The sequence below is a fragment of the Zalophus californianus genome, chromosome 11, assembly GCF_009762305.2.
Source record: "Zalophus californianus isolate mZalCal1 chromosome 11, mZalCal1.pri.v2, whole genome shotgun sequence".
Lineage (NCBI taxonomy): Eukaryota > Metazoa > Chordata > Mammalia > Carnivora > Otariidae > Zalophus > Zalophus californianus.
The window spans coordinates 1,368,970-1,396,521 of record NC_045605.1 but is presented as its reverse complement, the minus strand read 5'-3'; the positions used below and the strand labels follow the sequence as shown (position 1 = coordinate 1,396,521).

The window sequence follows — 27,552 nt, the reverse complement described above, 5'->3', positions numbered from 1 at the left end:
CGGCTGCCAGCACTGAGGCGTCCCCGGCGGACAGCGACCGCCTGCCCCGGCTCCTCTGGCCGCCCTGCCGGGGAGGGCGGAAGATGCCGGTGAAGAAGAAGAGAAAATCCCCTGGGGTGGCAGCGGCAGTGGCGGAAGACGGAGGCCTCAAAAAGTGTAAAATCTCCAGGTATCGCCTCCCCCCCCTTCCGTCTTCCCTCCTTGGCTGGGCGGCGAGAGGAGCAGCAGGCGGGCCGGGGCTCCGGGGCTCCGGGGCTCCGGGGCTCGGGCTGGGGAGGCGAGCCCCCGCCGAGAAAGCCGGCTGCTGGGCGCGGGACCCCGCGACGCTCTGCGCCCGACTGCACCTCGTGCTCGGCCTGTGCGCCCGGGGAGGGGCTGCGGGAGTCGCCTCACCTTCGGCTCTGCGTGCCCTGGAGGGTGGGGAGACGGGACTGCGCACGGCAGCTGCGCCCTCGCCCCTCGCTGCTCGTCCCCTACTCCCTCTGCACCCCCGCCCCGACGTTCGTCCAGACCTGCAAGTGAGTCCAGGTCCGCGGAAGGGTCACTTCTAGAATCTCTTTGTAGCGTGCGAGGAAGGGAGCGGAGCTTGGGTAATGTCTACCTGACAACTGCCGGGGGTAGGCAGCAAAGCTCCCTGTGCTGTAATTGGCCCCCAGATGGAGTCTTTGGAGGGGTCAAAGCCAGAAGATCCCAGCAGAAGGCCCCTTTTCTGGAAGGATAGTGCCTCCACCTGCGCCAAGTCCCTACGTGCAGAGTTGGAAAGGCCCTGCTTGCGGTTTTATTTTCTAGCATTCAAGATGCTGTTAGCTCTCGGTATAAATATTAACAAACTGGGACTTATTTTGCTCAGTATCCTCTTGGAGAAAAAGAAGCTAGAGCAGAGCTGTAATTCGAGCTCTTTGATCCCACTGTAGCAACGTTGTGTGCTGCACAAAATCATTGCAATTTAGGTGTGAGAAGTGGCTCTTTTCTAAATCTCATTGGGTGTCTGTATCACCGGTTGGCACTTGATGTAACAGCTTCAGATGCTGCCATTTACAGAGGACCGTAGTCAGCGTTATGGACAGGTAATGACAGAGCTCTCCTTACAGAGAGCGGCTTCAACAGTGAGGGAGCCAACTTCCTTAGTCTGCATCTTCCTTCCCTTCCTAGTTGACGGAATTTTTTTACTTTTTCACTAAGGATATTTTGGGGCTATTAGTGTGAAAGATGATAAGGTTTTCTTATACCTCTTGGTGACACACTAGAATGTGACAGCGCTATTCCACCTGCTCATAGTTTTATGAAACATAGAAGTTAGTTTTTTATTACTCTAACTTGTGGCCATCTTAAGTGCATAACGTATCAAAATTACTTAAATGAAGCACATTAAAATAGACAAGCAGTCAGTGTTGTTAAAACTCAGGTGATACTTTGCTCTATCAACTTAAAATGTTAAATATGGTACCCTTATTTATGACATTACTCAGTAGCTAGAGTTGTAGCCTTTCTAGGTCATTGTGGTGGTGTAACTCTCTGAGCTCCTTGAAGTTCATTAAATCCTAAAGGCCATTTATGAACTTCCCAACCTTTAGTGATTTTGTGGAAGAGATAGGCTTTGGGATTAAATAGGTTTGGCCCAGTTATTTGTACAATTATTTTCATATTTACAGTTACCTTTTGTTTTTAATCTGTGGGATTTCATTATACTCTTGGGTCCTAAATCATCTTCTGTCTTTAAATACCTATTTAAGTTTGACAGATGATAAGTAAACAGCTGTTAATATATGATTCTTAAAAAATATTGGCTCATTAAATATCAAAATATATTTTATAAGATTTTGTTTTCAAATGTATGCGTATTATACACAAATATAATTTCCATACAAGTCAGCAGAAGAATCACTATAAAGATTAATACATTCCCAACGACTCGTCTTGTCTTGAGACCATTAGGTTGAACTTCCATGTGGTCATTTGAAATCTGGGGAAATGATTTTAGGTGATATTTTTGGATTTTGATAGTGAGCAAAGTAGCATTTGGGTTTTGTTAGCAAGAAAATTTTACATATACACTACTGTTTCAAATTGCAAATACTAAACAACTCCGATTTTTTCCTATAATACCAGCTGTAAAAAAAAAAAAAGTACTTTGTTTACTTTGAATTGAAGTAGCTCATATTGAACTTAGCTTTTCACTGAAAGTTGAGACTTGATAAAATTCTTAGGCATTTGTGTGTTTTCTAAGCTATTGCAGATCCCAACCCCCTGCTAGACTAATAAGTGGAGAGGAACATTTTTCAAGCAAGAAGTGCCTGGCTTGGTTTTATGAGTATGCAGGTAATGAAATTAATATAAGAAGATATCAGTCACATGCTTTAACATTTTTTTTGGTTCATTCATTTAACAAATCATTTATTGCAGGCCTGCTTTGTGTTAGTGCTGTGTCCTGGGATCAGGGTCAAGACTGAGGATTATAGGTAGACTAAGAATTTGGTGCCATGTCAGGATGATATTTCTTTAAATATGTAATTCAGTATATATTTAGTGGGAGGGGTGAAACTCATTTACTATTGATACAATTTGTAAACATACATTTATTGGTCTATGTCTATTAGCTAACGTAGACTTAATAGTCTGAAAACAAAGTATATAATAAAACATTTTATGCTTTATATAGTTTTTATTTTTCTTTTCCATATTCTATTGAAAATTTTCTGAACCTAAACTGACATTTTCTGAAACTTTGGGGGAGGCATAGTAAAAGATTTAAGATTCAGATCTGTCATTACACAACACATTTGCCCCTTAATCATTGTTGGTTAGCCCCCTTCAGTTCTACTAGAAATGCAGTAATGAATCAGAAAGTAAACCAACTATACTACTACAGTGTGATAAATGCTGTATTAGAAGTCCTGTGATAGTTGAGAGGAGGAACATGTCACCCAGCCTTGGGAGTGTCAGGGAAGGGCTTCCAGAAGGAGCTAACTGAAGCTAAATCCTGTAAGCGCTGGAAGCTCTGGGTTGGGGTGGAGCTGTAGCCTGGGGGTGAAAGTCAGAGCCAGGGAGGAGACATCACCGTTAAGCACACATATGAAATAGAATATTTGTTTCCCATTTATTACTTTCTCATAAGCATGTATGAAAACATTTTTTTTCCCTCAGAATAGTTTCGGTCTTATGGAATTAATGATTTTATAGCTTCTCCCTCCTCCTTTTATCACTATCATTCTCAGCATTTAAAATAAAGCGGTGTATATGCCATCACACTCATATTTAGTGCTGATCAGTTAAGGTCTAAAGTATACTCTGAACTTGAGGTATAAGTTTAGGCTAACTATGGAAAGTAAGACTATTGATGGGGGACAGCAACTTCACTGTTGAACCAGCTGAGGGATCCCCAAAGTATAATTTAAAAATTGTTTAGTAACAGAACAGATTCTTTCTAGACCAAAAAAACTGCTATTACTGGCATCCCAAGACAGTGTCTAACCCAAATTAAATGAAGGGAATTCATTTCTTGCTGACCTCCATTTAAATGTTGACCCATTATTCAAAATGCCAGTTTTACTGGAATTCATGATATAGAATCAAAAGGTCACTCACCTTATTTCACTTAGATACCATAATTTAGTCCATTTTTTTTCTTTCATGCTTATTTGAATTTCCTCTCCTTGGGACTTTCGTGGGTTGTATAATCTAATTAGCTCAACATTTATTTCCTATACTAGCATTTTTGTAGTAGCCAGCATAATAATTGCTCTTTATTTCAAAAATCATACTTAATTATATAAGGTTTCCTAACAATCATTCTGTTAAGTAGGTGATGTTATCCCTTTTTATAGATGAGGAAACCGAGGTTTAGATTGAGTAATTTGCCCAAGATCATACAGTGACAAGAGCCAGGATTCGAAGTTTGGTCATTCTGATTGCAGAGCCTATGCTTTTAATTACTACTGTCTTATAATTTCTTTTTTTAAATATGTACATGGCAACTAATTTTCCTTATACAAAAAAAATTAGTAAATGCACTTGAGGGTAATTTACATTATGTCATTTATTGAATGAGTCATTCAGTAAATATTTATTGAGCATTGGACGTGCGTCAGGCACTGGTAAGTGCCAGGGATATCGTAGTGAACAAGTTAGACAAGATGCCTGCCTTCAAGGGACTTGCCTTCTGGTGGGGAAGACAGACAGTAAATAGATAAGTAGGCAAGACAATTCTAGTCCGTGGAGCATTGTAAAAGTAAAAATATGGTGAGGTGTAGGGATAGAAAGTAGAAAGTTTGGATGGACTTTCAAGTAGGGTGATTAGAGAAGGCTTCTCTAGACATTACTTTGGGCAGAGACCTAACTGACAAGGAAGAACCAGTTATTTAGCAAATAATCAGTCACTGTTCTGTCTAAAATGGGGATATCCCTTATTAAAATGGAGACAGTCTTTGGGCCTACTGAGAATAATACAGGTAAAGCACTTAGCTCAGTACCTGGAATGTAGTCAGAACTCAATAAATGTAAGTTCTTATTAACAGAGTAATAGCATTACGGCATTAGATTTCCTGGTTGTGGATTTTGACAGTTCGGTCTCAGGATTAACAGGATAGCTCCTGTGTAGCTCATGTTGAAGGTGCTGTGTCATTCACTGAGCACAGTTTTTGTTTGCTGATCATCTGCTATGGCTGGCATGGTTTTAGACTCTGCAGACACCGCTGCAAACAATCTATGGTTATAAAAAAAAGAAAATTGATTTTTTTTTTTACTTTTAAAAATATTTTACCACTAATTTTGTTAATATATCATAGGTGATGTGTGTTAAGCCTGATGATTTTGCTGTTTCACAAGACCTCTCATCTTGAGTGATATTTACATTAGCAAGGACTCAGTAATACCGGGGTCATATTACTGCACCAAAGCATGGAAAGTGAAAAGGCACTTTTAAAATCTTAGAAAGAACCCGGAAAACAGGATAGAATGGCTAACTTCTAATAAAGTTCTACCAGCTGGTAGAGTGAACTAAATCATTCCCGTAGTTTCTTAAATTGAGTGGAAAGCCTGAAGAGTAAAATTCAGCTGCAGAGTAGATTTATTGGAAGAGTATTTCAATAAGTAGAACGTTAGTTCTGGAAAGATGCGGTCCAGGAAAAGAACATTGGTATTGACCTTGTTTTAGAGTTAGATTTGTAATTATTTTCATTGCTTTGGGAAAGTTACTTAACATTTACAGAAAGGTCTTGTGTATGTCTTATATATACATATAACAAAATATAATTTGATTCTCATCAAATGTTAACCACTAACTAGTCCCGCAGTTTCTAGGAAGGCTGTATTTTATGATAGTAACTGATACTTCTTGACATGACTCTTCAGCTCTCTCTTCTCATTACTAATGATGGCAGCTTTGAGGGCAAGTCAGTTTTCTTTTTCATAGGAAAAATTTATAATACGTTTTTGTCATGGCTTAAAGAAAAACTATGCCCTTCCATTAAATTTTTTATCTAATTTTTACTTTCAACGAAACCATATATAAGGATACATACTCAGTTATATTTTTACCAGCTTTATTGTATATGTATGCTTTTAAAATTACATAATTAACACATTCTCATAAAAAATCCTCCAAATATATATTAGGAGGTGAAAGTGTCCTGTAATTACCACCCCTCTCACCTTTTAACACCTCACTGCATAAATAACTGCAGTACTTATTTAAACCAGAAAATTAAATAAGGCTTTTGGTTTCGGACCATATTTTTACCTCATCTTAGCAGCCTAGATCTCATCTGAAGCAGCAAGAATATATTGGCCCACATACTGGATGGCTCTACTCTTCTGTGAACAAAAAACCATTGGGCGTTAGCTTCGTGTTGTACTTGTGAACTAATGATGATGTACAATGCCATCACCAATGAGTAGCCATGGTCTTGTCTGTGATTAATAAAGCTGCAGGATTTTTATAAGTCCTTAAAAAAGAAAACAGGGTTTTTTTTGGCTACCTTAATATTTCAAGACTATGTTTTCAAAAATCAAATTCGATAACATATTTCTGTCATGTTTTATAATTATTTTAACTAACTCAGTCTTTTTTAATTGAGATACGACATTAGTTTCAGATATACAGCATCATAATTCAACATATGTATACATTGCAAAGTGATCACCATAAGTCTAGTTGACATCTATCACCATACATAGTTGCAAATTTTTTTCTTGGTGATGAGAATTTTTAAGATCTACTCTCAGCAACTTGTAATATAGTATTATTAACTGTAGTCATCATTCTGTACATTACATCCCAGGATTTATTTATTTTAGAATTAGAAGTTTGTACTTTTGACCACCTTCACCCGTTTTTCCCACCCCCCATTCCTGCCTCTGGCAGCCACCAACCTGTTCTCTGTATTTATGAGTCTGGGGTTTTTTTGCTTGTTTGTTTGTAGATTCCACATATAAGTTACATCATATATTATCTGTCCCTCTCCGACTTGTTTCACTTAGCATAATGCTCTCTGGGTCCATCCATGTTGTCACAGGTTTGTTGTAATCTTAGCGAGTTACAAAAGAGACCTAGCAGTGATGTAATCACTGTCTTTTCAGAAACTGATGAAATAAAGAAATAGGAGAATTGGTGTATTGATTATTTAGTGCTACTAAGGGAGAAAAATAAGAAACAAGCTAAGTGTCATTAATTTTTGGACAAATGATAAACATAAGCTAATTGAGGGATTAAACTTTTGTTTCTATATTAAGGTGGCATAATTAATGCTTTGATGTCTATTTTAGATCCAAGATGATAAGGAAAGTAATAATTTTTCTAAGTTACTATTTTCAAAAGAGTGTATATTTTTAAAGTATTAAATTTTATTTGGTTGTATTTCAAAAGGGTAATAAATGACCTTATGTTTTAGTAAGAAAGCAGGTATTCTCTGATTACTGTCTTGAGTTGTAGGCTGGTCCTACACATTCTAGCAAAATTTCTTATGGTTCTTTATATTTACGCATTGCGAAAAATTTTCTTCAGGAAGGCTCTCGGTAAATTTTTTTTTAATGCATAGGTTCAAGTTACTGTACAAACAAATGACTGATATTAATGCTACTTCCCCACTTTTCCCCTTAATTTCATTTTGTAATCTGTTTAAAAGAGTATTTCAAAAATTTTACATTTTAAATCGTATAGCAAATATTTATACTTTATCAAAGATCTGTTCAAAATTCAAATTTTGTTATTTACAAAAAATGCTATGGTATATTCATGGTTGCCTTTAGTACATTGACTTATGTTTTATGTTGATATTAAATTATAACAATAAAATATATAAATTATTTTTGTCTTTGAAGGTCCTGATGAAGTTGTAGGGCCAGAAGGAATGGAAAAATTTTGTGAAGACATTGGTGTTGAACCTGAAAATGTATGTTTTATTTCTAAGTAGAATGGAATACAAGTGGGGTATAGCATATTTATAAATTTCTAAAATTCGGGACACTTTAATCTTGTATCAGGGTTTTGTTTCTTCATGTTTAATACTATGGGTTGTCATTAGTATTTTTAATCAATTTAAGTTGGGCACGTGTTCTCTTTCTTGATACAGTTGTGTCATTGTAATAGAGTGAGAGAGATTCTACCTTCAGACGCTGGCTAGAACTTGTACTTTTAAGGAATTGGCCCATCTGAATTTCTTTGGAGTTAACACTCCCCGAGGTCGCACGTGCCCTGGTGGTGGGGTGGGAACACTCCCCGAGGTCGCACGTGCCCTGGTGGTGGGGTGGGAACACTGCCCGAGGTCGCACGTGCCCTGGTGGTGGGGTGGGAATGCTTGTACAGGGTGCTCTCCGTGATGGACACGGACGTGGCCGCCTCTGTGCTGACTTTCCCTTATCCTTTATGTTCTGTTCTTTCCAGATTATTATGTTAGTTTTAGCGTGGAAATTGGAGGCTGAAAGCATGGGATTTTTTACCAAGGAAGAATGGTTAAAGGGGATGACTTCACTACAGTAAGATATTTTTTTAAAAAACAAATTTGATGGCCTATTTGAAGATCTTAATTGATATTTTGTGCTTCATAATTTTTAGGAGTAAGGTTTCACCTTAAAGTAATCAAATTGGTTTAATCTGTAACAATCAGGGATTGACAAAATTTATATTGTGGTCTTTGCAAAATGAACAGTTACCCCATTTTTCATATTCTCTGAGAACCTCATCACAGTTTTACTAAAATCATTGACTCTTAGTGGGTAAACTAGAGGTCTGTGATCAAAGTTATTTACCCACAGATAGATTGAGGAATAAGGGCTTTCCTCTCTGAATATAGAGTTTTGCTTGTAAGGAGTCTGTTCTCAGGGCAGTCCTAAGCTCTGGGGCCTCTTCTCCTCTGCAGTTTTATGCTTGATTTTGAAAAAATATTTGAAGATAGAGTTACATGGCACTTTTATTACTTCTTTTCTGCCAAATTAATCTGACAAAGAAGAAAAGTAGAAAGGTTGTGAGGCTCCCGTGCAGCCCCTAGCCACGTTCCCGTTACACACTCTCTGATGCTGCCTTGGAACTCTTTCATGAGGTTTCAGAATTGCTTCTGTATGAAAATCATGTGATTTTGACCTTCCAGAGTAAAGTGTGCTTAGTTTCAGAATCAGTAATTATGTGTTATTTTTAAATTATGTCATGTTCCTAATGTTCATGCAGGATGTTACTAATTACCAACATTCTAAAATAGAGGAAGCATTAATTTATAATACTTTTGAGCCAAAAACTGGAGATTAATTAGCCATGTGGTTTCCTGTTGTGGGTTATGCTTTTTTTTTTTTTTTAACACATTTACTATTCTTTATTACTTGTTTGTGTGTCCTTAAATTTCAGAATACCGCAGTTATTTTTTTAAGTGTATCTGTTCAAACGGAACTTGAACTTTTATATTTGAATTTTCAACATGCAGTGCTTTGTAATTCTCCTTTTTAACCAGTATTAACATGCAGATATTTCTTACATATTTAGGTATAAACCTTTGCTTATATGAGCCAAATTACAATTTCTAGAATAGAACATAAAATCAATCCTGTAATTTCAATTATTTATAGGTGAGATAAGGAGTCAGACTTGGAAAGGTGAACAAAACGTTTGCCAAGGTTTATGCACCTATTTAATGGCCCGGGTAGGACCTAGAATTTAAATTTCCAGATTACCAGTCTAGCATACTGTACTTCCTATTGCATTATCTTTCTGTATTTATGTTATCATTCTTTATAAAATAAAGGACTATTATTAATGTTTGGAATCATAGTATTTACAACCAGGCTTGAATTATGTCATTCGTCTAGGTGTCATAACATGCCAAATTAAAATGATGTTGATTTTGAAATTCTTTGGAAACATCCAACCTTCAATTAGCTTTTTAGAGAAAGATAAAATATACAGACAAGTATGCAAAGAATATAAACTAGTTTTCATAGTTTTTGTCTGTTTTATTGAAATTTATATCAGTTGTTACATCGCTTATTGATTGTAAGACATTTTATTTGGCACTTATAACTGCTTTTTGTACTGCTCCTGAATTTTTTGTATATTGTTTTTTTTTTAATATCCCAGCTAACAAGTGTTCATGTATTTTTAAACCAAAAAGTTTCTCATTATTTGTTTTTGCATAATTTGACGTCATAGAAAGAGCCTTTGTATAACAGAAACGTGTAAACACAAAACATTTCTAATAATTAGAATAATTAGCATATGAATTTGGGTACAAGACTAGAAATTGACTTAACCCTTGAACCTATTTTTTTACTAGCACATCTTTTCTGTAGGAAGTTCACAAGCTACACAGCATAAAAGCAGTACTTGAACACTTAAAAGTGACCCCGAGGGATCTGTTTCCCTCATTTATTATCCCCTTCCCCTCTGCTTTACTCTGTGATGTAGAACTGTGTCACTGCTCAAATTAGGCAAGCGCTCTTGATTGGGAAAAAAGTTGTTTTTTTCCCCACGATATAAATTGCTATGTGAAGTACAGAGTATTTCTTATCAGTTAGCTAAGTCTTATTACTCCCTGAATTTTCTTGTAAAAAACTTGCAAAGACTACAGTAGTTTAAAATTTAAAGCAGGAGAGACAAAAGAAGCTATAGAAGTCTTAATTTTTTATTTTATAGTTGCCTGGTATACTTGTTTTTATTTAATACATATAGTTATAAAATGTAAAACTTCACAGACTCGTTTCCATTCATAGATTTTTTCATATTTCTAGGATTTGATTTAACCTGTGCATAGTTACTTGATGGTCCCTAAATTGTCTTAATGTGTAGTTATCAATTGTTTCAAATTAATTAATTTGAACCCTTAGAAAACTTTAGTAGGGCTCTGTTAAGGAATAGAAACAGCCTGGTAGTTAAAAACATTGACTTTGCTCAAGGGTAGTAGACTTTAACAACCATGACTCATTAAAATCTATAACTGTATAGAATACTTCTGTACGTTCATTTACTTTAAAGCTGTTTACTGATAAAGACTTTTTGTATCTGAATTGTCTTTCTGTTTTTTGTGGAAGAATTTGTGGTGTGAGTTTGTGTATAATTAGACTGGAATGGCCATTTTGTAGATTTCAGAGGATGCAGTTGGCACATCCTTTCTTAGGGATTTTACTCTCTAGTTTCCATCGTTGTTCAGTAACCGCCAGATTGCCCCTCGGATGGGATTTGATCTGTAAACACATAGGTGAACACCTGTGTTCTGTCAGGTGCTGTGCCACTTACCTGTGACCGCAGTGAAGCAGAGGGCTGGCTCTGCCCTCTGCCGAACGTGCTGAGAGGGCAGGGAGGACCCTGTGATGCTGTCACCAGACATCTAGGTGGAATGCGACAGGAAGCACAGCTGCTAATGAGATTAATTGAGGCTGAGTAGACAGGAAAGTCTGTAGACGTAGATCATTTGAACTGGGCCTTGAAGTATGATTAGGATTTTGATGGTTAAGGATATAGGAAATGTTATTTCTGAAGAGAAATCGTGAGCAGAGCCTTGGGAAAGGAAAATGTGTGTGTGAAGAAAGTAGTCTGCTTGGTTCTAATCCAAAGGTACGTAAAGAAAATTGACAGAATTCCAGATAGTGGGGATAAGAGCTACGTTACAGAGGGCCTAGGCTAACGTGGAAACAGCTTAAACCCTGTTACAGGCAGTGGGAAACCATCAGGTAGCAGATAGTTTGCAGTAGAGCAGTTGTTTTAACGCTACTGGTCATAGACTCTTGTGAGAACCTTATGAAAACTGCGGACCTCATCCCCATGACGACGCACCTGCGCCGCGGTGCACAGCACATTCCATATGGATCTTCCTCTTCCTTGCATCCATGGGTGCAGGACTCCAGGGTGCTTACTGGCCGGAGCGGAGAACTTTTCTCACGTGTGCCAGCTGACGGTGGTGTCGGAGCAAGGGTGAAATACCATGTTGGTGGAGAAAAGCGTCAGCATAGAGCTCTGGAAAGCCTGTACTTGCTTATGATCAGGAGAAGACGAGGCAGGAGGGTAGCACGTGCCAGGGATGGCAGTGTCGCTCCACTACCAGTTGCACACCCTCTGGTCTCTGTCATGAGCCCCGGCCCGTCAAGAGTCACGGCAGCGGTCTGGCCTGACTGGATTTAGGTGAGAGAGGAATGGGAGCAGTTATCTGACTTTTCGGTGAGGGTGCAAGAGTAAGGTGGACAGGGTGCTGTGATGTGTGTAGTGTGTGACTGTCATTCATTTAGCATTTGGGGCCCAACTACTAATTGCCATTAACATTCTTCCACTCTGCTCTCCGTGACAATTTCAGATGCCTCTTTCCACATTTCCAAGTACCCCCAGGGATGTGCTGTTTTGTTTTGGTCAGTAGACCTTACTCAAAGAAATTTCTAGGTACAGAACTTTGTGAGTAAAATTCCTCTGTTGTATATCAGCATATCACAGCATACTTGTTGGGACTTCTCTAATTAAGGAAGAAAATCTCATGTAGATCTAATACACAAATAGTAATTTCTTCTCATTTTAGAGGTCTTTAAAGAAGCAGAAATTTAAAAGCCTGCCTTGCTAATCAGATATTTAGCAATACTTGGGAAATGAATGTCCAGGTCCTAATGTTGAAATTTAAACCCGTTTCTACTCATTCTAACCACAGTGGCCTTGGAGAGTGGTATCCTGTGGTGCCAGTGTCCCTAAAATCTGTGGGGTTTTATTTAGTTGTTACGTAGAAACTCTGTCTAGCTTTCCGTGATGTACTAGTGAAGTAATGCATTTCTTTTTACTTCAAGGGAAGTGTTCTTTCTAAACTTCCCAAGTTACGAGGTATGGATATTACTAACCTCTGCGTCTGTTTTGGGGTAGGTTAGCTAAAAGAATTGTGAAGCGTTAGTGACTGCTTGGGTGTGCTCATTGGGTTTGCTGGGTCTCTTCACGGTGTTTATGATATGGGTACTAAATATGGAAGTTTTTTCTCTTGTTTCTTTCATTGATTGTTCGTTGTTCTGTTAGATTCTTTCTCTGCTTGAGATTGAGGTAGACCATTAGGAATGGTATGAAGTAGTTTGGACAGAGACAGCAGGGTGCGGGTGATTTTTAAGCCATTTGCCTCAGAAGGAGCATCTCAAGCTAAGAACTGTTGTAATCATGTAATTCGTGTATTCTCCTTTAGCTTCATGGTTGTCTGTTTCTGCTCCTGCATGTTAAAATGAGGAGAGAATCAGTGACGCGCCTGAAGCCACACGGCTGCAGATGGAGAAGTTGGAATTTCACCTGGTCTCTCTCTGTTTGGAAACTTGGTTCTTCACTTTCTGTCTTAAGCTTATTCAGACCATAGCCTAAATAATATTGTTGCTCTGTGTACCTGTGGAATGTAAAATATTTGGAAAAGATTGTGATTTCTTGGATTCTTAGCTCCTTGGTAACTTGTAAGTCACCACTTACACACTTTATAATTTTGTTGGAACTACAGTTTCCCACTAACCTTTCCCCAGGTAGGGATTTTGAAACTTTTTATAATTAAATAAAGACATACTTTGTGGCTTTTTTTTTGGTATTCATACTTTTGTTTAACAAATAAGTTTGGAATGCTTCTATATGCCAGGCCCTGAAGAATGATTTCAAACTCTGGTGGTGGTCAGAGGAAGAACTTCTGAATGTAGGGAAGCATCCTCTCTCGTATTTGCCTTCCTGAGTCTCAAGTATATTAAGATTCTGAATGAGATTTTGTGTGAAAATGTGACTCACATTACTAAGAAATATGTGAAAAGCACTGCTTCAGAAAGCTACAAAGATTTAGAAGGTGAGGCCTCCACTTGAGACAAACAAGGAAGGTATTACACGTGAGAGGCTCCTTGAAATGTAGTACCCTGACCATTATCAGCTGGTCACTCTGGGGATGCTGAAGACATCCACATTTTCAACAGCATTATAGGAGCATATAGTCTGATAATTTGTTTCTTTTGTATATCCCGCCGGTAGAAGTTAACTAAATTTTTGATGCTATTTAAGCTTTATTTTTCACATAATGAAGAATTTTTGTGCTGATAAAAGCCACTTAATGAAATAGTAATGTATTTTTAATAAACAGTAAGAATAAACTTCTCTTGTTTCTGCATGAAATATATTATACACTCATTCATATATAGGAACTAGGCCCCAGACAAATTGGACAGTTAACTTACTCAAATTTTGATTTCTTTTTCTGGCCATATGGCAGACTAAATGTGCAGAGAAACCATTTATCATATAAAACACTTAAATGCTGGATAAAATATGAAAGCATCTTTTTGAAAAGCATGCTTGGACTTGACTATAAATTAAGGAAGATAATTAGAGACCAGAAATGACAAGAGCTGGTGATAGATACCATAGGGATCTGTGGAGCTGGCATTTACCTTAAGGTTACCTACCTATTCCTAGTCACCTAGGGTCTGGCCATTAACCTGTGGTGCACATAGCAAATAAGAGACAAAATTGCAGGACTTGAGTAGGGTGAGAATCAGATCAAAACTCTCATATGAAGTCATTGATATCACACCTACCCAGTAGATGGAGGTGTGATTGCCTGGGCTTGCTTCTACGTACAGTGAAGGGCATATCCCCAAGAGAATTCTTATAAAAAATTCTTTATCATGCTGATGAAAACTGGAATTCATTATTTGGATAACAAGCCAGAAATCTATTTTACAAATGTCCCAGGTGTAAGTAGTATTCTCATGCATATAGTGGAAGCGATTCTTCTGTATAGGAATACATTTTAAGCAGAAGCATCAATTTCTGCAGAGAAAGCTTCGGTTTTCATTAATTATCAATCAAAAATGACTAAGCATATTGGGAAACATCTTAAACTTCAGAATTAGACTCTTAAAGGCTAGTATTTTGAATTGTAATTTCAGCATAAAATAAATAACATTAAATGTATTTAAAGAAAAAAGAATGGTATCAGATGATCAGATTTTAAATGCATAATTAAATCTCTGAAAGTGAAAAATACTCAAGATTTAAAACTCAATGGATGAATTACAAGGGAGGTAGATGTAGATAAAGTAGGAATCAGTGACCTATAATATCTGAGGAAAATAGGAGAGTTTAAGAGACATGAATGGATAAATTTTTTTCACTGTGAGTTTTCTGTATGTTTTAGATAGAAGTCCTTCATTGAATATGTGGTCTGTAGATATTTTCTCCCACTCTGTAGTTTATGTTTTCGTCCTCTTACAAGGACTTTGGCAGAGCAAAAGTTTTTAATTTTGATGAAATTCAGTTGATCAGTTTTTCCTTTTATGAACTGTGCTTTTGGTGTCAAGTTCAAGAATTCTTCCCCTAAATCTTTTATATTTTACTTTTAACTTAGTGATGCATTTTGAGTTCATCTCTTTAATAGGTGTGAGACGGGTTTTGGTTTGTTCTTTGCCCACAGAACTCCACTTACTCCACATTTCCATTTGTTGAAAAAGGTCTTTCTTAAATTACTTTCGCACCTTTGTCCTGTATCAGTTGGACATACTTGTACGTGGGTCTGTCTCTGGGTTCTCTGTTCTGCTGATCTGTGTCTTAACCTTCTGGTAGCACCACACAGTCTAGATGACAGCTGCTGTGTGCTAAGTCTGGAATCACATCACTGATTTTGTTTCCTCTTTTTTTTTTTTTTTAAAGATTTTATGTATTTGTTTAGAGAGAGCACAAGCAGAGGGAGGGTCGGAGGGAGAGGGACAGAGAGAATCTCAGTCAGACTCCCCACTGAGTGCAGAGCTCGATGAGGGGCTCCATCCCAGCAACCGGAGAGGATCGATCATTTTTCAAGATTGTTTTAGCTTTTCCCGAAATTTTAGAACGATCTTCCTTTTACCTACAAAAAAATCTCACTGTGATTTTGGTTAAACTGCATAATGAATATGGGTCAAGTTGACATCTGTACTATTTTGGGTCTTTGAATATATGCAAGATAGATATGTCTCTTTTTGGTGTTTGATTTCTTTCATCATTTGTGTGTAGATTTCAGCATACAAATTGTGTACGTTTTGTTAGAATTACATGTAAATGTTTCAGTTGTTATTTGGAGCCACTGTAAATAGCATTGTATTTTTAATTCCAGCATCCATATATTCATTACTAATACATTTCATTTTTGTGTGGTTGTCTTGTATCCTGTGACCTTGCTGACCTCACTCACTCTAAGGCTTTGTGTGTGCTTGTCTTCTTGTGTTGTCTCCGTAGTCGTGTCATATGATTATAACATAAAATAGAGAAATGGGGACAGTTTTATTTCTTTTCCAGTCTTGTATGTCTTTTATTTCTTTTCCTTGACATATTGCATTGGCTGGAACTTCTGCCACGGTGCTGAATAAGCACAGACAGAGTGGACACCCTCCTGGCTCACCATCTCAGGGACTGCACTCAGTCCCCTATATAACTGAATAAGCACGGAGAGAGTGGACACCCCTCTGGGCTCACCATCTCAGGGACTGCACTCAGTCCCCTATATAACTGAATAAGCACGGAGAGAGTGGACACCCTCCTGGCTCACCATCTCAGGGACTGCACTCAGTCCCCTATATAACTGAATAAGCACGGAGAGAGTGGACACCCTCCTGGCTCACCATCTCAGGGACTGCACTCAGTCCCCTATGTAAAGTATATTACCTATAGGTTGTTGCTCTTTATCAAGCTGAGGGAGTTCTCCTCCTCATATCTTCCTGTGAGTTTTCACATGAATGCACATGAAATATTTTAAATGCTTTTTCTGCATTAAATCGTCTAATCATGTAGCTTTTCTTTTTTTAGACTGTTAATGTTGTGATTACAATGATTGGTTTTTGAATACTGGTCAGTTTGCATACCTGGAATGAATCCCACTTGGTTGTGGTGTATAATTATTTTTATTTACTGCTGAATTCTTTTCGTTAATATTTTGTTAAGGATTCATGAGATATTGGTCTTTATTTTCTTTTTCTTATTTCTTGGGGTATAATTGACATAACATTGTTCATTTCGGGTGTATAACATAACGTATTCAATATTTGTGTGTTTTGGGAAATGATCACAACAGTAAGTCTAGTTAACAGTAACTCTAGTTAACCATCATCATACATGGTTAAAATTTTTCTTGTGATTTTCTTTTTTTTTTTTTATACTGCCTTAATTGGTTTTGATGTCAAGGTAAATCTGGCTTTATAAAAGGAATTAGAGAGTTTTTCCTTATATTTTATTTTTTTGAAAGATACAGCATAGAATTGGGCTTCAGAGATTGGCAGCATTTTCCAGTGAAACTGCTGGAACCTACAGATTTCTTTTTTAGAAGTTTTGAAATTTTGAATTTTTTTTTAATAAAAAGGCCACTCAAATTACTATTTATTTCAGATCATTTTATCAGATTATTTATTTTGTGTTGTTAGTGTGTTGTGTTTTGTTTTTCAAAGAACTGGTCCATTTCGTCTTAAGTGGTCAAATTTATATCCTTTTAATATCTACAGGACTATAATGGCATCTTTTGTTTCATTCCTGACAGTGGGGATTTTTGTATTCTCTCTTTTTCTTTGTCATTCTTGCTGGAGAGTTGTCTGTTTTATTGACTTTTTTCCAAAGAATCCGCTCTTTGTTTCATTGATTTTTCTCTTGTTTGTCTGTTTTTAATCTTACTGATTTCTGCTCTTAATTTACTTTCTCCTGCTTGCTTTAGGTTTATTTTGCTCTTCTTTTTCTAGATTCTGAAGATAGGTAGATTATGAATTGAGAATATTTTTCCTCTTTTCTAACATTTACATTTAGTTGTATGAATTTCTCCCTCAGTACTGCTTTGTGTCTCAGGAAATTTGACTTGTGTTCTTATATTCATTCAGGTCAGCATATTTTTTGGTTTCCGTTGAGACTTGCTCTCACCCACAGATAATTTAGGAGTCTGTTTAGTTTCTAAGGAGATTTTGCTGTTATCTTCCTGCTATTTCTAGTTTGGTTTCATTGTAGTCAGAGAACATACCCTGTGTGATTTCAGTTCTTACATATTTGTCAGGGTTTTCTTAATGGCTCAGGCTGTGGTCTCTTATGGTTTAAGTTGTGTGGACACTTGAACACATATTTTATTGTCATTCATTGGCATGTTCAATTAGTGTCCATTAGATCTTGTTAGTTGATGGTGTTGAATTCTTTATGTTTGCTGATGTTGTGTCTAGTTCTATCTGTTGTTGGCAGAGGAGTGTTGAAATTTCTAACAATAATTGTATATTTGTTCTTTTCTATAAGTTTATGCTTCACATATTTTGCAGTTCTTTTGCTTGGTGCGCACACGTTTAGAATTGTTACGTCTCCTTGATGGATTGACTTTTTTTTTTTAAGATTTTACTTATTTATTTGACAGAGCACAAGCAGGGGGAGCGGCAGGGAGAGGAGGAGAGGGAGAAGCTGGTGGGGCTCAATCCTAGGACCCTGGGATCATGACCTGAGCCAAAGGCAGACGCTTAACCCACTGAGCCTCCTAGGCGCCGCTGGATCAACCTTTTTATCATTGTTCCTCTCTGGTCTGATCATTTTCTTTGCTCTGAAATCTACATTAGCTGTTATTAATAAAGCTACCCCTCCTTTCTTTTGGTTAATGTTTCCATGATGTGTTACTTTTCGTTCTTTTACTTTCAATCTGCCTATATTATATTTGAAATTTTTTTCTTCTAGATAGCATATCGTTGGGTAATTTTGGTTTTGTGGGTCTTTTTGATCCATTCTTTCAATCTCTGTCTTCTAATTGGTTCATTTAGACAACTTACATTTGATATAATTATTGATACACTAAGGTTTAAGTCTGCCCTGTATTTTATAGTTCAGAAATTTCCATTTGGTTCTTTTTTATGTTACATTTCTTTTCTTAGACTTTCTGTTTCTTTGCTGAGACTTTCTATCTTTTCATTTGTTTTACTTTGTCCATAATTGCTTATTGAAGCAGTTTCATAATAGCCGCTTTAATATCTGCAAATCATTTTAAACATTTTAAATATTTCTTGTCATTTCAGTATTTGCACATATTGGCTCTTTTTACATTCTGCTTGACATCTTGGTTGTTGGTATGACAAGTGCTTTTTTTTTTACTGGAACCTGAAAATACTGAGGATTATGTTACGAAACTCTGGATTTTATTTAAACCTTCTATTTTAGCTACCTTTCTCTACCACCATCTCAGCAGGAGGAGGGACTCCTTCATTGCTGTTGGCAGGCGTGAGAGTTCCACACCCCACGGGGTCTCTGCAGACACTGCCCCAGGACACTGCTCCTTACTACCTGCTGGAGTGGAAATTCATGCTTTTCTGTGGTTTCCACTGATAGTGCGGGAGGTGAAAGGGAGGGCCTTCCCACATCCTGGTGAGGGTGGACTGTTGAAGTCCTCCTTCCAATCTTTGCTGATGTAGGTGGGCGTGGCATGGAGCCAGTTTTTTCTGTGGTGGTTGAATAGAGGAGTGTTTTTTCTCAAAGTTTTCTTTCTTGCTTGGCCGCTTGATATTTGCAGGAGGGGGAGCAGGTTTTTGTTGTTTTTTTGTTTGTTTTTGTCTACCCCGTTGGCATTCTGGTTTGCTGACTCCTTCATATCCAGGTCTAGGATAGATAAGGCGCAAAAGAAAACCCGGGAAACTCACCACTGTGTTGTTCCTCAGAGTCTTTCAGATTCTTCCAGTCTTATGTTTGTTTTATAGCTAATGTCCAGGGCTTTTAGTTGAATTAGCAGGAGACACAGGGAAAAAATACACTTACTTCATCTTCCTGAAAGCAGAAGTTATTTGTCTAATAAAAAAAGAAAAACAATCCTTCTGTCCCCCTCCATCCCACACTAGTTAAGTGTCGCTTTTCTCTGCTCCCTTTTAGAACCAAATTCTTTGGCAGCATTTGTCTATACAGTTGACCCTTGAACAATGGGGGATTTTTTACTGAAACCTGGAAATTTTGAGTATAATGTTCTAAAACTCTGGATCTTATGTAAACATTCTGTTTTAGCTAGCTGCCTCCGACACCACCTTAGCAGGAGTCTGAGGGAAGTCCTCATCACTGTTAGCAGGAGCGGGAGTTCCTGTAGTCAGACATCCGTGTGTAACTTCCGACTTCCCCGAAACTTAATTTACTAATAGCCTACTGTTGATTGGAAGCCTCACCCATAACATGAGCAGTCAGATAGCACATACTTTTTATGTTAAAGGCCTTACATACTACAGTTTTGCAATAAAGTAAACTAGAGAAAAGAAGATGTAAGTGGACCCGCACGGTTCAGACCCGTGTTGTTCAAGGGTCACCTTTACTTGTTTTCTCCAAAGCCTCTCCTCTCAGTCTCTCTTCAACCTAGTAAGCTTACCCTTGCCGTCTTCTCAAACCATCTTGTCGAGGCACCATTTACAAGTGGGTAATCCAAGCAGTAATATCCATCAGAACTGTTACAAATTTAATTATCTTTAAGTAAGATTATATGTGAAATAAATTATCAAAAATTGTCAATGATCAGTTGATTCAAAAAGAAGTAGAAAATCTGAATGATCCTATAACCATTAAAAATGGTGATTGAATAGTTAAAAATTCTTTCCCTCGGTGAAAAGACCCAGGTGATTTTTCAGCTGATTTTGGACAAATGCTAATTCTTTTTCTTTTTCAGAAAACAGAAAAAAGGGTAATAATTGTCATTTAGTTTTTCTGAGGCTTATGCTATGAGCTTGTTATCAAAATTAGTAAAGAGTGTGAAAGAATGAAATTGACAAGCCTGTCTCTTGTATGAACATAGCCAAAAAATCTAGCAATGTATGAAACAGGTAACATTACCCAGTTTGGCTTATTCCTGGAATGCAAGGTTTAATCAGTGTTAGAAATGTATCCAAAATATTTACACCTTAATAAAATTATGAGTCACATGTCACATTGTTGATTTAGAATAGTGAAGGTCTTTGTTAAATCTGAGAATGCTAGATGTCTGCGACATGATGAGTACTAAAACTCAGTTTTGAGTGGGAGACTGTGGGTCACAGTAGACGGTAGACCCTGATTTAATGGAAGGGAGTCCGATGATCTGTCAGCAGTAGCAAAATGTGAGTTAGGTGTTGGTGAGGGATATTTTGTGAAACTGTTGGAGGGAACGCCTTTCGAGTAGAGTAGAGGCAGTACCATGTGCTAGAGCAGAGCTGTGGCACTTGGGAAGGGTCGGTGAAATACAGCTAGAGCGCGGCAGGAGGGGAGATGTGCTGTGCACCATTTGTGAAAGGCACCGTCTGCATTAATCATGCTCGGCAGTGTAGCGGATATCAGCCCAGGGAGTCAGGACGCCGGTGAAGATCTTGAGCATTCTGTTTGCCTTTTTATGTTTCATGTCTGATCTTTAGAAATAACATGGATAACTTGTTTGCACTCTTCTGCATGTGTACCTTATTTGAGGTCAGGTACTGCCACTATTTACCTTGATTTTTGTCACTAAAAATGTAGGAATCTGAATTCATGACCGAAGCACTAGTATAATGTGTTTATTTTCTCTGAGTTATATCCCAAGCTTTTAAAACCACTCATGGTCATCTCTTTTCACCAAGCTGGTGCCTGAGAACTTTTCAATGATATAGATGACAGAGGCCTGATTCATTTCCTTTGTTCTGCCATCTTTTTAACTTCACATGTGGTGAAAGCACATTTTAATATACCTCTTCTTAAGAGATATTTGTGATTTTACTGGAGTTTTTGATTGAGTTGTATTTTTTAAAAGGAAAGTCATTGAACTGAATGAACTTTCACTGATAGCCAGGTTTTCTCTTTTTTTCCTTTTTCTTTTTTCCACTGGTACATACAAGGCAACAAGTTTGTTAGTAACTCTACATTTGTGAATCAGAATTTTAAACCTAGGTTAATTTCATAAATGCACTCACTTTTCTCTTAATGCATTTCTTCTAACCCCTTAAAGGTGCTTTTATTTAATTTTCTGGATTATATAATGTATTTGGCTTTTTTAATTTAAGGTGTGACTGCACAGAAAAGTTACAGAACAAATTTGACTTTTTGCGCTCACAGTTGAATGATATTTCTTCGTTTAAGAATATCTACAGATATGCCTTTGATTTTGCAAGGGTAGGTGGAATTTCCATGTTCTGTAATTTTAACATTTTTTTTTAATCTTGAAACCACACTCAGGAGAATTTTTCCTTATGTTTTAGGATAAAGATCAGAGAAGCCTTGACATTGATACTGCTAAGTCTATGCTGGCTCTTCTGCTTGGAAGGACATGGCCATTGTTTTCAGTATTTTACCAGTACCTGGAGGTGTGTAGGTTCTTACATTTTCTGAAAATATTAATCTGATGAATATTAAATTTAAATTTTGATTTTAAAGCTTACTCTGATTGAAAATATACCTTTAGTTGAGGAAAGACAAATAGATTTTTAAATACTGTGCTTTTAAAAAAATCTGCTTAAGTAGTAAAAAGTTTCTGTTAAAGTGTGTACATGTATGTTGTCATTTTTAGACACAGGTTCATGTTCATTAATACATTCTGTACATGAGATACTTGGATTCCAGCCCTGCATCCCTCCCATAAAAAAAGTAACCTTCAAGAAATACGTTTTAGCAAAGACGTTCTTCATGCAGAATTAGTTTCTTGGACTTTTGGCAGAAGAGATTTGATGCTCGTATATAAATATCAAGCTTCTAAATCAGGTTTCTTTTTTTTTAAGATTTTATTTATTTATTTGTCAGAGAGAGAGCACAAGCAGGGGGAGCGGCAGGCAGAGGGAGAAGCAGACTCCCCCCTGAGCAAGGAGCCCGATGTGGGGCTTGATCCCAGTACCCTGGGATCATGATCTGAGCCGAATGCAGACGTTTAACCAACGGAGCCCACCCAGGCGATCCTATCAGGTTTCTTTAATACAAGATCTTAGGCTGAAATCTACATAAGGGAACCAGTTGTAGTAATAACAAAACTTTACTTTTCACTTAGGTTCAATCTAAATAATTAGAATTAAAATATTTTATGTCCACAGAGATGAGAATGGCTATAATCCTGTACTTCAATGTACTGATGAGTAAAGAATGTATGCTGAATTCACGGAGAAAGTATTCTTTTAGAAGACTTAACATAGCAACTACCACCAGCAGTGGTTCTGAGATAACTTTTCTTCTTTCCATTGCTTTCTCTGGTTTTCTACCTGTTTTTGTGCCTTTTCAGTTTTAGTTTTTTTTAGTATGGCACTCACCATTTCTGGAGTATATATACCTTTTCTTTTTGCTTTGAAAATAATTTCTCGTAAAGCTGATTATCATAGCAAATTCCTTGGACTAATTTTGATTAAAGCTTCTGATAAGAAGCAATGATATGGGGCGCCTGAGTGGCTCGGATGGTTAAGCGTCTGCCTTCGGCTCAGGTCATGATCCCAGGGTCCTGGGATCGAGTCCCACATCGGACTCCTTGTGTTCCCTCTCTCTCTCTCTGACAAATAAATAAATAAAATCTTTAAAACAAGAAAAAGGAAGAAAGAAGCAATGTCATGGAAAGGACTTAAGTAAGTGGGTTTCATGTACACTTAAATCTTTAAGCTTAATAAAATGGGCATAATGAAGGCTAGTAAAGTAGATGTTTTTGATGGATGTTATCAGTCTTCCTCTTATTAGTAGTTTTGGGCAAAAATAAATAGAACTGAGTGTAAAAATATTCACTGCTAAAGGGAGCTGAGAGAACTAAATATTTTCAGTGCTTGTTATGTAGAGGGTGTTCGACCTACAGTGTTTCTTTAAATCTTTGTAACACTTTTTGAATTATGTTTTATCCCCCTTCAGCAAATGAAGAAATGGGCTCTGTTGTTAAATAATGCTCCCAGGGTCACCCAAGTAAGTGGAAAAGTGGGGTTTGAACCCAAGCCAGTACTCTTTGTACTGCCTACAAAGATGCCAACTTCAAAATGTGGCTGAACAGTAAAGCTCAGTGAAGAAGGGGTGTTCTGAGAGGCAACAGGAGGGGACGCAGTGTGTACAGGGTAGGCTGTCAATCTTGAGTTCAGTGGTGGTTCCACAAGTATATACATAGGTAGACATCGAGTTTTACCCTTACTCTTAGTACCTTCCATGCTCTCTAAAATGAAGGAAAGATAAAGGAAAACGTAACTTGGATAATGTTAACATGTAAATGTCCCTGAGACTTCTCTTAGAAGCACAAGTAATTTAAAGAGGGATACATGTTTTAAGACCAAATCACAAAAAATGTTATATAACTAGATTTATCGAAGTCAATTCCTAATAAATAATGCTTATTCTGTATTCAAAATATTTATATCATTTTCTACAGCAATCAAAGTATCGTGTTATGAACAAAGATCAGTGGTACAACGTATTAGAATTCAGCAGGACTGTCCATGCTGATCTTAGTAACTATGATGAAGATGGTGCTTGTAAGTATGTTTTCCTATGAAAATAAAATTCTTATAACTCTTAGATGAGAATATACATTTGTATAGCGTTGCCATAAAGGATTTAGACTTCCTAGCAGTAACTTTTATTATTTGATAATGTGGAAAGTGTGGGGAAGGCAGGTGTAGAATGTAGACCAAGAGCTTAGATTGAGCAGTATATTATAAAATCTTGCTGCAGGGGTGCCTGGGCGCCTCAGTCAGTTAAAGTGTCCAACTCCTGATTTTGGCTTAGGTCATGATCTGGGGGTTGTGGGATCAAGCCCCATGTTGGGCTCCATGTTCAGCATGGAGTCTGCTTGAAATTCTCTCCCTCTCTCTTAAATAAAATCTCTTAAAATATAATTTCTCAGTCATTCAAGTTATCAGTCAGTATTCTTCAGTGGAAAGGGCAGAATGTCTTAAAACAGATCTGTGAAGTAATGATAAGTTAGGTAAGCCACATTCTCTAAAACAGTACAAGAAGTTTTCCATTTCCACCTCCAGTTTGGTTGCATGTGTTGTGTTAGTGTTGGGAAGGGTTACGTGGTAAGACACATTCCTATAAACATGAATTGAAATGTGGACTTATTTAAAGAAGGGCTAACTTTATTTCTCCCTATATATATCTCTCTCTCCCTACAGAATGGTAAACCATTTAATAATACTTTTAGAAACAGTACCTGCAGCAGTAAGCTGGGAGCCTAACGACTATATGTGGCCTGCAGATGTATATATTCATGTGTGTTTTGAGTCAACCTTTAAATTAAGAGTTTTTGCATAAAAATAAAGCTTCCAGATTGGTTTGAAAAATCAGAAAATCTGACAAAACTGTACCTGGAATTAGTGACTGAGGCTGAGCAGTAGCTCATGTTGGGACTTGCCTCCCACTTTGCTGGCCCACAGTTTATGCCAACAGCTCGCTTGCTTTTCAGCTGCCGTTTATTACCGGGCTTATCTGCTGCTTGATTTAGAGTAGGGAGGTATGTCTGTGAAATCGAGAGAAAAAGAAAGACCACCAGAACGTTGTGTGTTTTAAGAAAAATAGAGCAAGCATATTTTTTTCTGGCAGTGAGTTTTCCTCTATTTAAAAAGAGAGAGAGAGAACAGTGAGTTCATTTAAACTGCCTACCTGGCTTCTGTCAGGAAATGAGTTTGGACCACCCCGCTTTTTACAGATGTCTTTGTAGAATAGTTCTTAGGTCGGCTATTGAGTAGACACCTGCTGCATGTTTAGACTCCTACTGGGTCCTGTTACCGGCCACACCTTCAACAAGCTTACAGACTTCTTGGTGAGGGAACCTGGAAATACTACACTGAACACTTTGCATATTCCTTAATAATTAAATAACAGAATGTTGTGAACGTTTAGAAAAATGGAGAGGTTAATCTTGACTTAGTTATTAGAGAGTTCACCTTGCGAAGGAAGTTGCAGCAAATACCCATTGTGGGAAGTCCCTTCTGTCTGAAGAGAAAAGACTAGGGAAGCAAGCACTGGTGAGTCCAGCGGTGGGACGGGGAGCAAAACCCCTGGGGCAGCGGAGGGTCCATCCTCAGTGCTGATGCAGAGCTTGTGGACAGTGTGTTCTGTAGTTGGATGGTTGAGTTCACTGAATCCTAACGAAAATTTCTTCTTTATTCTAGGGCCCGTTCTTCTCGATGAATTTGTTGAGTGGCAAAAGATCCGTCAAACATCATAGCAAGAACTAATGTGAAGAAAATGCACACCTTTTGACGCCCACGTGTATACAGGCTAACGAAACAAGGAAAAAATCCAAAGGGTGCATTTTCATTCATATGAAAGACTTCTCGTAGTACTTTTTTTTCCTTTTTTTTAAAGGAAGTTTTCTTGTTACATGTGATGGGCATTGAGCCACACCTCTTCTGAGACTGAATATTGAAGCTTTTGTTTTGAGTTATGTTTCTAACATTTATTTCAGAACAATAAAGATTCAGATTTGTGACAAAGGCCTTAAAGTGAAGATGTCCCTTGAGTGTCAGAGTGGTATTTATTTTTGTACATTTTAATTCTTGAATTTTAGAGGATGTTTCTCACCATGAATTTGGAGTTTCAAAGATCTTAAACAATATTTGGCAATGTAGTCGGCTGATGGTATGGCTCATTATAATCGTTCGTGAACAGTTAGGAAGAATATTGGCCTTGGCTTCTGGGATAATGATGTTCTGATACAGCTATAATACAAACCATTTCTGGATATCGGGAGTTCTCTGGCGCTCAGCTCTGGTGTTCTCTGAAACCAGCCATGGTCTTACGCACATGCTTTATCTGGAAGGTTGAGATTGGAATGATTATGTCCTGGTATTTTGCTTCCTAACCGTTAAATAGTATCGTCGGTAAGTGTTCATCAGCACTGAATGTATATTCTTAGTATGACTTGCAAGGTTTCTGTATTGTGTCAGTTACAGAGACCATTCCTGCATTAATGGTCTCAAAATTAGGCTGAGGACAGAATCAAGAGCAGTATTGAACTTGTGTGATCATCACTGTTGTCATTACGAGTAGCGTGTATACGATCTCTTTAACTCATTCTGTGATATGGAGAGTTTTGTTGAGGGACCTTTTCTGGTCTTACAAGGGAACCTTAGCTCTGATGTTGTGGCTTCAGTTAAGATACATACAGGTAAAGAAGAAAATAAAATAAGACTTGAGAGAGCTCTGGGTAAAATGGTGCACAGCTCAAGGGTACCGTTGATGGTGCAATCACAGAATTGCTAATTGTCACAACTTTCTAAATGTTGGCAATAAAGTATCTTGAGGAAAGGACAGCCTTTTCTAATTCACGTAAAAGTCATCTTTTGGACGAGGAGCAGGGCTGTTTGGACATTGCTTTTCCAAACCATCCAGCATCCCATTCATGGTCCAGCCACAACCTCAACAGCATTGCTAATTTCAGTGTATGAGTGGAAGGAAGTAAATAGATTATTTTTCCACAATAAGAACATTTCTATTGGGATTTAAGGTAAAGGCTGATTTTTGAATAGTGAATTTATTTAATGAGTGACTGTCAGTATTGACTGCATAAGGGAAAATAGCATTTTAAAGATTTTTATGGTTTATTTGGTTAATGAGCTGGGAGAAAGTGATTACTCTCTTGCTTGCCTTTTAATGAAATCACTTTGTACAACTTTGTAAAACACTGATATAACAGTGCAAAAACTTGTCTTTCCTAAATGTCTTATCAATAGGGATATTTTTCCTGAAATGTCCCTTCTAAGTATTAGAATGACTGAATTATTAGAACTGAGCATATGCTGACAGTGCTACGACTCAACAACATGAATGGTGTTTTAATATCAAATTTATTATAGGTAAAGCATTTAGATTTTTAGATGTTTGGATCTTTATAATTTAATTGACTCTTCCCTCCAAGGCATAACTTCTAAACTTGAAGAATATTGCCCACTTTTGTTTAACTTCAAAACCTATAATTCACATCTTAAAAGTTGTCAGTTTATAGCCTGAAGTAATAGTAATGTCCTTGTCTTCATTAAGTAAAATAACACTCAGAACTTATAGATGACTTTAAGAAAAAATAAAGGAAACCATTTACTTTGTACTTATCCAAAGTACTTTTAGACTTTTGAAATCTGAAAATTAAAATGAAACTTTTTTCCTTAAAGTCAACAGCCCAATCCTGCCTGGGCCACTCTCGCTTTACTCTGTTGTTCCTTCTATTTCTCTCAACCTTAACTTTGGAGGCAGATTTA

At 37.4% G+C, this 27,552-nt stretch overlaps 1 protein-coding gene across 5 annotated transcripts; it reads left to right on the top strand.

Moving 5' to 3' along the window:
* The first annotated feature begins 11 nt into the window (after nt 1-11).
* DCUN1D5 (defective in cullin neddylation 1 domain containing 5) lies at nt 12-25,807 on the top strand. Of its 5 annotated transcripts, none has more exons than XM_027579597.1 (8): nt 12-169; nt 2,228-2,319; nt 7,318-7,388; nt 7,880-7,971; nt 21,409-21,517; nt 21,604-21,708; nt 23,724-23,826; nt 25,468-25,807. In XM_027579597.1, the coding sequence occupies exons 1-8, from the start codon at nt 84-86 to the stop codon at nt 25,521-25,523; spliced, it is 714 nt and encodes a 237-aa protein (XP_027435398.1). In that variant the 5' UTR covers nt 12-83; the 3' UTR covers nt 25,524-25,807. The 5 variants fall into 5 exon arrangements, with proteins under 5 accessions (XP_027435398.1, XP_027435400.1, XP_027435399.1 ...); XM_027579598.1 differs by having other exon boundaries at nt 38-169; nt 2,237-2,319; XM_027579599.1 differs by lacking the exon at nt 2,228-2,319 and having other exon boundaries at nt 33-169.
* Nucleotides 25,808-27,552: the final 1,745 nt, after the last annotated feature.